This window comes from Mytilus edulis, chromosome 12 (assembly GCF_963676685.1).
Source record: "Mytilus edulis chromosome 12, xbMytEdul2.2, whole genome shotgun sequence".
NCBI classification, from domain to species: Eukaryota; Metazoa; Mollusca; class Bivalvia; order Mytilida; family Mytilidae; genus Mytilus; species Mytilus edulis.
In genome coordinates, this window is record NC_092355.1 from 27,669,820 (window position 1) to 27,683,766 (window position 13,947).

The 13,947-nt window shown below is 31.6% G+C and overlaps 1 protein-coding gene across 1 annotated transcript; it reads left to right on the forward strand.

Moving 5' to 3' along the window:
• The first annotated feature begins 3,299 nt into the window (after nucleotides 1-3,299).
• LOC139499244 (fibrinogen-like protein A) lies at nucleotides 3,300-6,851 on the forward strand. The gene is made up of 4 exons (XM_071287917.1): nucleotides 3,300-3,435; nucleotides 4,995-5,091; nucleotides 5,546-5,713; nucleotides 6,059-6,851. Exons 1-4 carry the CDS (start codon nucleotides 3,307-3,309, stop codon nucleotides 6,271-6,273), a joined length of 609 nt encoding a protein of 202 aa, XP_071144018.1. The 5' UTR covers nucleotides 3,300-3,306; the 3' UTR covers nucleotides 6,274-6,851.
• Nucleotides 6,852-13,947: the final 7,096 nt, after the last annotated feature.

A 13,947-nucleotide genomic window follows, 5' to 3' on the forward strand; every position in this document is an offset into this window, starting at 1 on the left:
CAAGCTTGTAACAGTATCCTTTCTAAAACTCTTTTAATTTGCAAACTATGTATAGCCGGTTCCATAATAACTGATTTCCGTTTTCTCAAAATATAGCGTTGTGTATCATTTACTTTTATACACAAGCATATATCAGTTATCCAATCACATTTTTTTCTATTTCTTTTATATTATTTTGCTTCACTTCTACATGTACATTTAAAAATAACTAAAACGATCAACATATTTTTTGAGAAGTCTATCTTTTAAATCATCTATGTTAAAACTTTGTAATTGTAGAAACATGTCTACCAGTAAATCATAATATCAGTGGAAACGATATAAAGAGAGATACGCAGAATATTCTCAACAGTAAGTAGTACTACATAATAACATATAATATTAAAAAATGTGTTTAAATAAGACAAATACTAACACCAAAGGATAACGTTTACATTGAAATAATATATATATTACATATAAAGATCAGAAACGTAATCAAATAGTTATCTAAGCCTACATCATATCACTTTTACAAACCATAGATTAAGGAAGATGTGGTACGAGTACCAATGAGACAACTCTCCATCCAAGTAACAATTTATAAAAGTTAACCATGTTAAGTTGTTCATGTCTGTGTCATTTTGGTCTCTTGTGGACAGTTGTCTCATTGGCTGTCACACAACATCTTCTTTTTTTTATATTATATGTTTGCATGTTTGTATACTTATATTCTACTTTTGTCTTTTCAAGAAATGGAAGTGTACAAAGAAATTATCCAAATGAAAGGAAAGCTAAAAGACGACATAAAGTTGATTCTTAAAGGTATTTTAATTTTGTTATCACGTAAACAAAGATACAAAACGAAGATGTTTTATGATTATACATGTTATCGAAACACTGCACAAGGACTTAAGTACAAAAATGAAAGCAATTTCAGGTCTTGATAAAATTAGAAGAAGGAAAGGAACGAATGCCATATTGTACACCATTATGGATTTTGAACTTAAATGATGAAAACTTAAAAGAGCTTTATCCAAAATATTAGTTAAGCGCATAATTATGAATTAATTTTCAGTGCGTTTAATAAGACCGGAAACAAAACATTATGATACTAAATTACATATCACTCATTAAAGTACGCTTTGTACCCCAACAAACTAAATTAGATATGACAATATATCTAAACTTCGAACCAAAGTATCATTCATATTTTAAAAGTTGGAAACAACACGTTTAATTTATTGCGTCCAAAGCGCATTTCTGGAATTTCCTTCATCAGGAACACTCAAAGCCAAACATTTGAAATCGGAGAATGTATAAGTACAGTGTTTAATAACAAGAGGTCGAAAACAAGTACATGTATGCCATTTACTTTTTTGGCATTGCGCATCTATCTTTAACAATTTATAATTTTACAAGTTTTCCGACACCAATTTCTTTATCAAGTTTATAGTCATTACAAAATAATTTTTATTTCTAAAAAAGTTTATTATCAGTTCACAATTTAGTTTTATGAACTGTTTTTCACCGTTTTGTCTGTGCTATCAATATTACATAACAGTTCAAATAAACTAAGTGGGTGATTATATCTACAAACAAAATTATTTATCAAATAATTGATCTACGCGAATTGTTTTCTGCATGTTAAGTCAAGCTTAATTTCAAGTACTGAAAAGAAATGGTTTTGTTTATATTGGCTATCTGGAAAAACGTCAATATAAAGTAAGTCGACGACGGGTGTCTGTATGTGTGCATCAATTTAGGGTTGTAAGAAGTTGTTATTAATAAGGAAAAGGCTTTAGGTATTATTTTGTTTATAATTGAAGTTGATTCACGTATCAGTTTGCTTGTTGTATATAAGAGAAGACTTCAAAAGATGGTGAAATTAATATTTTTTAACAGATAAGTGAGATGAATCTCATCTTATTCATCGACTTTTGTTTACTCATGGGGTTTTCAAACTTGACTAAGTGTCAATTATTGATGAATAAATTTTGACATCTATTTACATGTATGTGTCAAATTTTGAGTTATTGATTTTTCACTCATATATCACAGACCTAACTTGTTGATTATCATAAAATTGGCAAATGTCCGTAAAATCTTAGGCAACGGGAAACCCTGAACGTTCGAAACAATGTGTTACCTCTAAATAACATGTGATATCCAAAAGTGAGAGGTCGATGTTCTGGGCATTGATTTAGTTGCCCCCATGTCATATTATATTTTCGAGTATTGCTTTTGAATTAAACATGATATAAGTTTGTGGTTTACATTGTTTAACAGTTTGTCATGCTGTGGCTTTTTAAAGATTTCTATAGCGTTTATTCTTCGCTCATTGTTGAAACAGACTTGTGATGTAAAGATGTTATTTTGAGTATCTCGGAGATATGCATCGAATAAGTGAATTTGAGCAGGTACGGGTTAAAAGAGAAGGTAATTATTTTTGTTATCTCTTAAATTTGTCGTTTTCATGTTATTCTATTTTGAAGGAAGACATGATCATTTCAATATTAAATTCTTTCGTTGTGGTAAAAGAGGGACGAAATATACAAAAAGGGACAGACAAACAGACAAACAACACATGACACAACATAGAAAACTAAAGAATAAACAACACGAACCCCATCAAACACTAGGGGTGATCTCAGGTGCTCCGGAAGGGTAAGTTATCTTGAGTTACTTTAGGACAAACGATTGTTTATATCTGTTTCAGAATCTGGAGGAGAAAAGCAAGTTTCCGAAATGATTAGAATGTTGACACGTGACGTAAAAGGCAAGTGAGAATTATTGAAAGCTTTTTAAGATGCAGTTTTAATTTGCGGCATCTATCCGGAGACAATTACTAGTGAAAATTGTTAATTCCTTGAAGTCAACTGAGTTCAACTGGAGTTATCTTTAATTTCATTTAGTTTTGTGTTGAAAATAATAAACAAGAGTTGATTTGATCATGTTGATGTGATCGTACGGGAAGTGAATAGACTTTTCCCAAAATAGAAAATCCGAGAAAAAAACTTTAATTTGTATATGAAATGAAGAGTTAAAGTAAATTGAAGAAATTTTAGAAAGATCGTCTAAATGTACCCCAGTTTAGCGTGAAAAAAAAACCATGCCTTTGTGGTTTATTCGAGGAATGAGACATTAAACACATTTTTTTAGAAAATAAGTTATTTCAACATTACTATTTCGCTGTTTCAAATGTATGTCTTTTCATAATAATTATTTCAATGATTCATGAATATATAAGTATGACACGTACAATCATTATATATTGTCCCCACAACAAACCTCTGTATTTATGTCATAGCTTCGGGAGTATGTGTTATGAAGACAGCAATAGATTGTTCTGAACTGCAAAAATATGTATCCGTCTCCGATGTATACACGATATATCCCGATAAAACCGAGGTCAAAGTTTATTGTGATATGACTACAGATGGTGGAGGTTGGACTGTGAGTTTTATAATATTATTACTTCTGAATTCTTCTATTATTTATTCTATAAATAGAATTGAGAAAACTATTAAAATTTTGGTTCATCTGAATAACGAGATATAATACGCCTGATCCTATGAAAGAGGGACGAAAGATACCAGAGTTACAGTCAAATTCATAAATCGAAAATAAACTGATAAAGCCATGGCTAAAAATGAAAAGGACAAACAGACAAACAATGGTACACATGACACAACATAGAACACTAAAGAATAAACAACACGAACCCCACCGAACTCTAGGTGTGATCGCAGGTGCTTCGGAAGGGTAAGCAGATCCTGCTCGCAAGTTGGCACCCGTCGTGTTGCTTATAAGATAACAAATCCGGTAAATAGTCTAATTCGATAGGTCATATTCATGAAAGGGAAGGGGAACATATCCGATATCATTTGTGAAACGGTTATTCCATAACGGTCAACCAACTCGTGATGGCGTCCGTAAAATTTGGAACTCTTGGTTTAATAGCTTCCTTGTGAGCAACAACCCTCTATCAAGAAAATCATGATAGGAAATGCATGCACGGGAATATCGTATCAGTTGTGAGATATATACACCGTATGCAGGTGCTGCTGGCATGTTGTTACGTATAAATGGAAAGTTCACAATTGGAAAGCTGAAATCATCTCTTTTGTCCTAAAGTTTTGTTTTCAATCGACCCTCATTGTCAATTTCTAGATGTAAGTCAATATATGAGACTTAACTGTATCTGTTGTATCCTTTATCTCTAGTTCAATGGGAAAGATGCGTTCAACATAGTCACCAAATTTGAATTATTTAGTGAAACGTCATCTATATAGCGGAAAGTAGAGTTAAAGAATATTGCTAACTTCTTTTCTTTCTTCCAAAGAAGTTTCTGTATGAAGTCAGCCCCATAATAATAAAGAAACAAGTCGGCAAGAAGAGGGGCACAATTCGTTCCCATTGGGAAATATCCGGACTCTTCATCTAATACAAGCTGACCGCCAAGTAATATTGCATTAATTGCGAAAGTGGCATTTCACACTTATTAATCAATTAAATTATCAATCAATTGAAATTTCCATATAAACAATGTTTGGCGCAATATTTCAACTTCAATTACCGTTTGAATCTGTTATTACTGATTCTGAATACAGTTGTTTCCACTTGCCCACTGTAGACTGATTTTATGGTAGACAAAATTGATCGTTGTTAATGCTTAACACAATAAATTGAAATTGATATATAGTAGTTTCAATAATTTTGTTATATCTTTAATAAAAAGATAATTGTTTACATCACTAGTTGTTAGCTTAACAAAATATGAATATTGTAATCAAAGATTTGAAACACTTAGATATAAAAAAAAACCCAAAACATTACGCACATATACATGTACGTTTTCTCTTTCTGCATGCTTTTTATTGTCGATGGAAAAATTCCTAATTTATATGAAGGCCAATTACGAAATTGCCAAATAGTTTATTAATCAAAATGACAAAGGAACACTGATTTGATCAATTGAGTAAATTGTTATTGTGTGGGTGAATTTATTTTAGATAATCCAGAGGAGATTAGATGGATCTGTTAATTTCCAAAGAATTTGGAAGGAATACGAGAACGGATTTGGAAATGTTGATAGCGAATACTGGCTAGGTACGTAGATTCAAAGAAAAAAAAATCACCAAATTTCCGAATTCATTGCTTGTCAATAACGCTAAAGAAGCTGTTTGGTTCAAATTTCATTGAATTATAAAAATGCTATGACATTTTATTTTTTTACACGAAAGCATACAATAAAGTTTTATCTGTCTATTATAAAAATCAAATTGAAATTTTCGACACAAATATGATTGGTGACGACGTTCGACAGCAATGTAAATGACATAAGGAATAATTGAGGAAAAGTTGTATTATAAGTATTGATGTATATGTTGCGTTGTATACACTGTCAAAAAAAAATCTATAGTTTGCCATCATGCTAATTGACGTAAAGATATATGCGCTGGTCAAAATCGTAATCATATGAGGCTTTATTGCCTTTCTCCTCTTTTTATTGATTTTAGACATGCTATATTTGGTTGTAACGCTAATGTTTACTATCTATTAGAAGGAAACAAACACATCCACAGCTTGATTTCTAGTGGAAGATATGAACTGATAATAGATCTAACGGATCTGTCTAATAAAAGAAAATATGCTGTGTATAAAACTTTTGTTGTTGGTGATGCAGCGTCTAAGTACAAACTAACTGTTGGGGATTATAGTGGAAATACAGGTAAATAATAACAACATTATCTGAAAAGCTGGCACTAAAACTTTTCTAAATATAACGTATAGTTATGGTAGACCTTTAAGTTTCAGCGTTTGCTTAATGTATGATGCTAAATATAATAGAATATGTAAATGCGATTCTGAAAGCTTTTTTTAAACGCACCAGGGTTTATTTTATTATGTTCATGTTATTGATAACTATTAAAATAAATGCTGACACAATTCAAATTAATATGTGATCAGTAGGTATGGTCGAGATGAATAAATGCATTAAACAATCATAGCGCCAATCTGTTCTGTATCTCCTATATTTTGGTCACAGTTAATGATGTTTTTATTATTGATATAGGTGATCAAATGGTTTATCATAATGAAATGAAGTTCTCAACAACTGACCAGGATAACGACAAAAGTAGTGGTAAATGTGTAGACAACTATGGACCATGGTGGCATAAAAGCTGTTGTCACAGTGGTCTAAACAGGGCATTCAAAAGCAACTTGTACTGGGGTTCTTTCAAGAATTCAGTAGCCAAAACATCAGCGATGATGATACGAAAACTGTGATTCAATGTTAAAACTGCCTTTCGAAGTATCTGCACTACTGATTAAACTGGTTCATAGTTAAAATACTGGAATCATGAATAGCATTAAGGATGTTCTAACGGAAGACATTTTATTGATTTTAAGATAAATAATCTTTTTCATTCATATAATGAATTCATGACAGAACATGCTTGTAAATACTTTTTTCCCCTTCTGTTTTAATTTTAACCAAATGAAAGGCGATTGATATCAAAGGGACATTGAAAAACACAAGAAGAAAATAAATTGATAACGCCATGGCTAAAAAAGAAAGACATTACGTAACATGCATAAAACAATAAAGAAAAAAAAGACTGGGCAATGCAAACTTATAGATCTCAGGTGCCCCGCAAGGGAAAGCGGATATAGAATAGTACTATTAACCAATTGTAAATTTGAGTAATTAAAAAATGGACAAAATAAGATGGGTTTTACGTCAGTCAGTTGCAACCTGACAAAAATATTTTAAAAGCCTAAAGGTCAGCATATGTTGACTAACCATGCACCAGTGACAAGTCTGTATTCAAATAATGTGTGTATAAGTTAAAGATAAATAATTTAAAAAAAAAATACTGTCAAATTATGCGAATGCCTCAAATTTAAAGTAATATTATGACAAGAAATAAGGCACATCAATACATGATGGAATATCTATTGCTTTTTAATTTCAATTATAAATTTATTTCTTAACAACAATACACAAAAAAAGATAACTCGCATTGATTCGAGTACTAGACAACCACTTTACATATATTGTGTACACATATAAATATAAGATATAAATACATATAAAAGAGTGAATACAGTTGCTAATAGATGAAGTTATTTAACGTGTTGGTATTAAATCATGTATTACTACCTTGTACCGAACTTTAAGAATGAGAAAAACAACAGTTTGAATTCATATTATGAAACTGTTAGAAGACGAAGTATGTTCCTTCTAAAACACCTGAACAAAACAGTGGTTTAAATTGAGTTTTAGTTGTTCAATCTGTACTTTATTTGTTTGTCTTTCCATCGGTGTGTCCATTGTGCATAATTTTTGACCGGGCTTTTGTATGTCTTTATTCCCTAATTGTATATACTTGATTGTCAAATTTAGATTTAAATAAAAGCACATTGTGTGTCCGTCTTATGTTTAGGGGATTACTTCCAGCCAGTCACTTTGAAATGAAGTGTATTAAGCAAATGTCTAAATAAAACTAAAGAGCCTTGACAATTTCCCTGCACTGTATTGCCGATATATGTTGACGATTTGTTCATTTGGGTATGCATGCCATACTTCAATAATGCAATGATTTAATTCTACAAAAGGTGAATATGAAAACTGATAGGGTAGGGCAACCATATTTGCAGCATAAATAGTTCATTTGATCCGTTTGATGTTCTTGAGCTTTTTATATATTGCCTCTTGGTAACGGACTTTCCGATTTGAATTTTCCTAGTTCAGTATTTCTGTGATTTTGCTTTATACCTTTTTACGGTTAATCTTCGTTCAACATGCGACTTCTTAATAATCAATTTTCGTAAATAGAAAGAAAAAAAAACCGTATAACGAAGAAAAATTTTGGAAGAAATTTGTTTTGTTTGTCTACAGATTAACACAAATTGAAAATAAATCGAGTTTTCAGCATTCCTAGCGGGACACATTTTCGCCGTAATCTATAATTTATTGTTATTGTCTTTTCTATAAGTAAAGGTATAACATGTCTAAAAGGAAAAGTGATAAGCAAATTAATTCTTTCCCGTTCACAACGGTACAGCATACCGGTGAAGCAAGTTCTAATATTTTGTTGAAATTAATATAAAAAAACGAAGAAATGGTATGATTGTCAATGAGAAAACTCTTCACAAGAGACCATAAAACACAGAAATTAACAACTATATGTCACCGTACGGTCTTCAACAGTGAACAAAGCAAAGACGATACTGCATAGTCAGCTATAAAAGGTCCTGAAATGATTCAAATGATTAAACTAACGGCTTAATAGACCACTTTCGAGTTCATCCGTCACCGGAAAAAACTCGTCAATTATACGCGCTTTTATCACCGTCATTTGTGCGTTTTGGGGCGTCGTCACTTCCCTTCCAATGTTGAGCGAGTGGTTGGAAAACTATAATTCTATATTATACGAATTATTCGGCAAATTGAATTCTCAAAATTAACAATCAACACGGCTGTCATTAGGGAATTGTCAGTAAGTACCTACAGAGCAACCATTATTTCTAGTTTATCCTGCACAAAGACGATCACTAAGACGCTTGATGAACGTAAATAGTGCAGGGATGCAGGCGACCCCCTCTATCTGGCAAATGACGTCATAAAGGCGTGCATAATTGACGAGTTTTTGCCGGTGACGGATGAACTCGAAAGTGGTCTATTTATGTACAAAGAATGAACGAAAAAAAGTATATGTAACACATCAACAAACGATCACCACTGAATTACAGGCTCCCGACTTTGGACCGGCAAATTTAAAATGTTGCGGTGTTTAGATGTTTACGGGTACCCAACCTTCCTCCTTGTTATGGTTAGTGGTAAAACAGAACAATATGAAACAATAAATCAATTTGTTAGCTTAATTGAACCCTTCCTTTTCCTTTTTACTCTTTTTACCTTCGTCCAAGTTCCCAATATTTACCTTTGTAAAGCCACAATTTACCTACTGCATGACTGCTTTTGAAAACAGTAAATTTAATTGTTATTGACGATATTTGAAGGCATATATGAGGTCTTTCCTCTTTGTATACCAATGTGTAAACGTGACTTGGGGCATTGTTTTCATCAACAGTATACCATATTAGCGCATCCACTTTTTTCTACACGACTGTCCTCCTATAGGTTTTGTATTTGATTAACACTTGCCAAGACGTGACTTGACTTTGGAAAGATATCACGTGACTACAAAACTGTTCAGTGTTTATGAAGAATTATATCAATACAGAAAATACAGTGTTATTTTGTAAATCTATACGTATACAAGCCTGTTACTTTATTCTCTACTGACTTTTCACAGTTTTAATAAGGTTAAAGTTGTGTTAAACTGACAGCAATGATGCATACCAACTGATAATGGTTTTATATTACAAACACATTAGTTCTGTAACAATTTTAGACAGACATGTTTACGTTAACAACTTACTCGCAATCGTAATCTGTGCTGAGGAATAATTCTTCAATCATTAAAGATATGGAAAAAATCAAAAGGACCATAGAAGAAAATGATTCAGATTAAATTAAGATATTAAGATCAAGGTTAAGATAATGATCCAAAAACAAAAACAGTGCCCTTAACATGGATCTGTATATTGCAATCATTACACCCAACGCAATGTGTCCATTTGGTTATTTATATGAAGATACTCAAATTTCTTTCCTCTCGTGTAAGAAATATTCAGCTCAAACGAATACCTTATCTATTTTTTAACTTAGAAAAGATTTACATACTGATTAGGAAACTTAAACATGTTAAATGGTTTAAAAAAAAATCGCAGAAAACCCTTTCCAAACATATTTGTAATATATATGTAACACTCCAAAACGTGTCCTTCCCCGCAAACGTGTCCGATTCCCCCAAACGTGTCTATTCTCCCAAAACGTGTCCGATTTCATTACCCCCAAACGTGTCCGATAATTGTTATTCACCAAAACGTGTCTACTATTAAATACAAGAACGTCTTACGTCTTTTAGCGCTTATACATGTATGTCCTAAATGAAATCGATAACGTTTACGACAATTCTATGATGGGGAACAGGTGATGCAGTTGTCATTCATTAGCTTTAGTTTATCAATGCCGGTTTTTAATGCTTATCATAATTGCAAATTTAATCTGTAACATACAAATTAACTTTTTTGACCGAAATGTTTGTTGTCCAGTTGCACGTATTGCGTGCTTATTTAGAGCGAACATACAAATATTTCTATTGCAGTTGAATTAATCGTTTATTATGTAAATTATGTTGTACTAATAAACTCAGATGATGCCTTTTACATAAATTAGAAAATTGCACGGCGGACTTTCAAAAGAATTGACTTCCCTTTTTTCAACAGTTCTGGTATTTAAAAACCTCTTCAAATCATAACCTGGTTCAGGATTTTTAATATTTTTTTGGTTTCAAGGATCACTTAAGACACACAAACAAGATACATAACGTCCAGTGCCAAATCTTTTATGCATTATTAGAACAACATCATGTTAACAATAAATACTGTAGATATTTTTTTATTATTACACCGGTGATTAAGAATTTGGGCTAATATTTACGGTTATTCTAGATTAATACTAGTTGGAATTTTAATCTAATAAAATTAAGAGCGAGATATACCGATTTGTTTTATGAAATCAGTCAGAAAACTACTCAAATCTCCGTAATGTAATAGAGCCGTTTCAAATAAAAGTTTTAGATAAATGTTGCCTTTCAAAATATAACAAATGGCACCATAAACGATTGAATTGTTAAAAGGGATTTAATACGCAGAATATGCAGAGGTATCTGAAAATCTACAATTTAACTATAAGCATGGCTGCTTACATTTACATTCAAATAGGCTCCACTTTTACCCAGGTTATACTGCAACTTTAAAAAAAAAATCTAAAGTAATTCATTTCTATTTTTTAAATGAAATAGTAAAACGACTGGTATACGTTTATGAAAAAGCAATAAGCAATTAACCTACGTATTTAAAATATGGACACGAACTATTGTTCCAATAAAAGAAAAAAAAGCTGGATATGGACACGTTTGTGGGATTGGACACGTTTAAGTGGTTATTAAAAATGGACACATTTTGGTGTTTATACAAATGACAAGTTTGGTGCCCTTTTACAACTAGAAATGTTTTGCAGTTCAGTGACGTCGATGTTGACACGTTTGGGAAAATCGGACACGATTGGGTGGACACGTTTTTGAGTGTTACATATACATCATCAAGTTTATACGGTTATACCTCATTATACGCCTTAAAATTGAAGCAAACATTACAACAGACATCAAACGTTTGTGGATTGCATGCACATACACTTGTGTCATAAAAAAAACTTGATACCGATGTGTTCTTTCTAAAAAAAAAAACAATTTACAGATAGGAAACATTAAAGACGATTTAAGATGCGACTGCCATACAAGTTAGAGGTTTAACTAACTAGAAATCTGGGTTTAATCCACCAATTATACATTAGAAAATGCTTGTACAAAGTCAGATATATGACAGTTATTATACATTCGTTAGATGTTTATGAAATTTTGATTTTGCCATTTGATAAGGGACTCTCCGTTCTAATTTTATTCGTCTTTCGGTATTTTGGGGATTTTTCTTTTTATTTGTAAAATGCATTTGGTTTACAAATATCAAATGATCAAACGATTTGTAGTCTGACATAGATGAATGCATTTTAAGATTTCATCGACACCTTCTCAAGTTTTCTTTGATCGTATCTTTAAAATGAATTAAGCATTTGTTTCTAAATTAGATAACAAGACATGCATTTATTGTATTTTGAAAATGTTTATAATAACTGAATAGAAAGGTTGTCCTACAAAGTATATCGGTCAAATTTCTGCCGTCATTTGGTCAATTGTTGTCGAGACAGTAAAGTCCAATGTCGAAATGACAATCATGCAATGAAAGGTACGTATCTTATCTAGATAACGTCCTTGTATGACAACGATACGGGTACTGTTACTAATTGTGTACATAATGATTATTGTTTTAAACAGGTTTCTTTACATTCGTTCTAATAATTCATAATTATATAAAAACAAAAAGATTTACTGTATAAAATTATCTTTGTGAATTATTGCAAATAAGGTATTCTCCGTTTTGCACATGTCTACAACAAACAACCAAGCTTACAAATACTGTATTTGTCATTTAAATGTGTGATTAAACTACAATGCAAACACCAGAAATTCACAAAAACATTGGTATCTCTGTGAAAAATTGTTGATAAAAAAGGATGTATTATCATCAATAACAACATGTACAAACAATATGAATTCAAACATTTGGCTCTAAATGTGTTTCCAGAACATCTGGTTTTCAGTTTTATTTGTAAAGTGCATTTGGTAAAACAATATCTTTTGAAGTTGTTTTGATAGAGCAAACACAATCAAATCGTTTTGTCGATACATAATCTTTTGTTGTCTATCTTGTGTTTTGTGTATGTTTTGTGTTTTTGTTGTCATGTCGTTGTCAGTTTTTTCTCGAATTTTGAGTTTACCTGTCCCTTTGGCTTCTTCTGCCTCTCTTCTATCAATTACACAGCCCTTTATGGTATGCATGAATTCCTTGTGTTATGCATTATGAAATGCATTAAGGTTCTGTAATTGGTACCTTTTTTTCTTTTATTGTAGGATTTTCAATCGAATTCCAAATAACTGCTTCTCCAGAGTATTAAGTGTCATGATGCAATGAAAGTATTTAAACAACTTAAATAACCATGACTTCCGGTTGTGTGTACATTTTGTAAAAAGAAACAGAAAGACCCGAAGATTATAATGAAAACAATCTTCAGAAACACAACCAGATAATTCTTATTATTTAAAGATATGTAAAACAAATAATAATGAAATTCAAGTTAAATTAAAAATGGTGAAATTCATAGATCATTCCAAAATCAAACCCTCAACTATATCAACCAACACAGGTTTTTTTTTTATAGACCAATTATATTGAGAAAAAAAATTAGTAAACAGGTCAACAGGAAATAATTGCTTAAAGCGACAATAATTGTGAATAACAATCAACAATGTTTGAATATAAATCACGGACAACTGACTTTAATTTATACAAACATACGAATAAAGCTCACAAAGACGCTAACGACACAGTTTTAATAGATGATGGTACATGCTCTTCAACTTTGTCCTTGTTTGACTTTATATATTTTTGATATAAGCGTCACTGATCAGTCTTATGTAGACAAAACGCTCGTTTGGCGTACTAAATTATAATCCTGGTACCTTAGATAACTATTTACTGTACATTAAAAAAAAATGTCATATGAACTTTCCCAGTAATTGGGATCAATCTGGCAAACGTTTATAAACAAATGTACACACTTCCATTGTCTTTAAACCAAACATGCAAACAAATCAACCATAGACTACAACAAAGCTTAAGTAAAAATTAAGTTAAATATAAATGCTAGTTTTGTGATTCAATTTACCATGGATTAAAGTAAGTGTGTTAAAGTTCCAAGAAAGATAAACCCTGCAACTGCTTTTTAAATCTCAAGAAATTTCCCAGTGATAATCTTAGGTAGCCAAGTGACATGATATTCGCGTGTAATACACGCTTTTTCAACGGTTTAGACGCGAGGATTTTGTGACATGGCGTGTACACGCTTTTTACAACTTTACACGCAATTACACGCTTTTTCGTTCTTTTCATTTTTTGTTCGTTAGTGATATCGCTATTCTCGGGTTTTTCCTTATTCCGCGATATATACCGAAAAATTCGAAGTAATTGTTTGGCTGCCATATTGTTTATTTTTCTATCTATATATGGACAAACAGTAAAAGGTAAGTAGTTTATGATTAGTTTTAACGATTTTATGACTTTATTTCAAATTCACTTTATAGGGGAAATGTGCACAGAAAGAGGTCGCTTTCAGGGTCTGTACCGTCGTCTTAAGCGCCGTTTGTTAAGTTA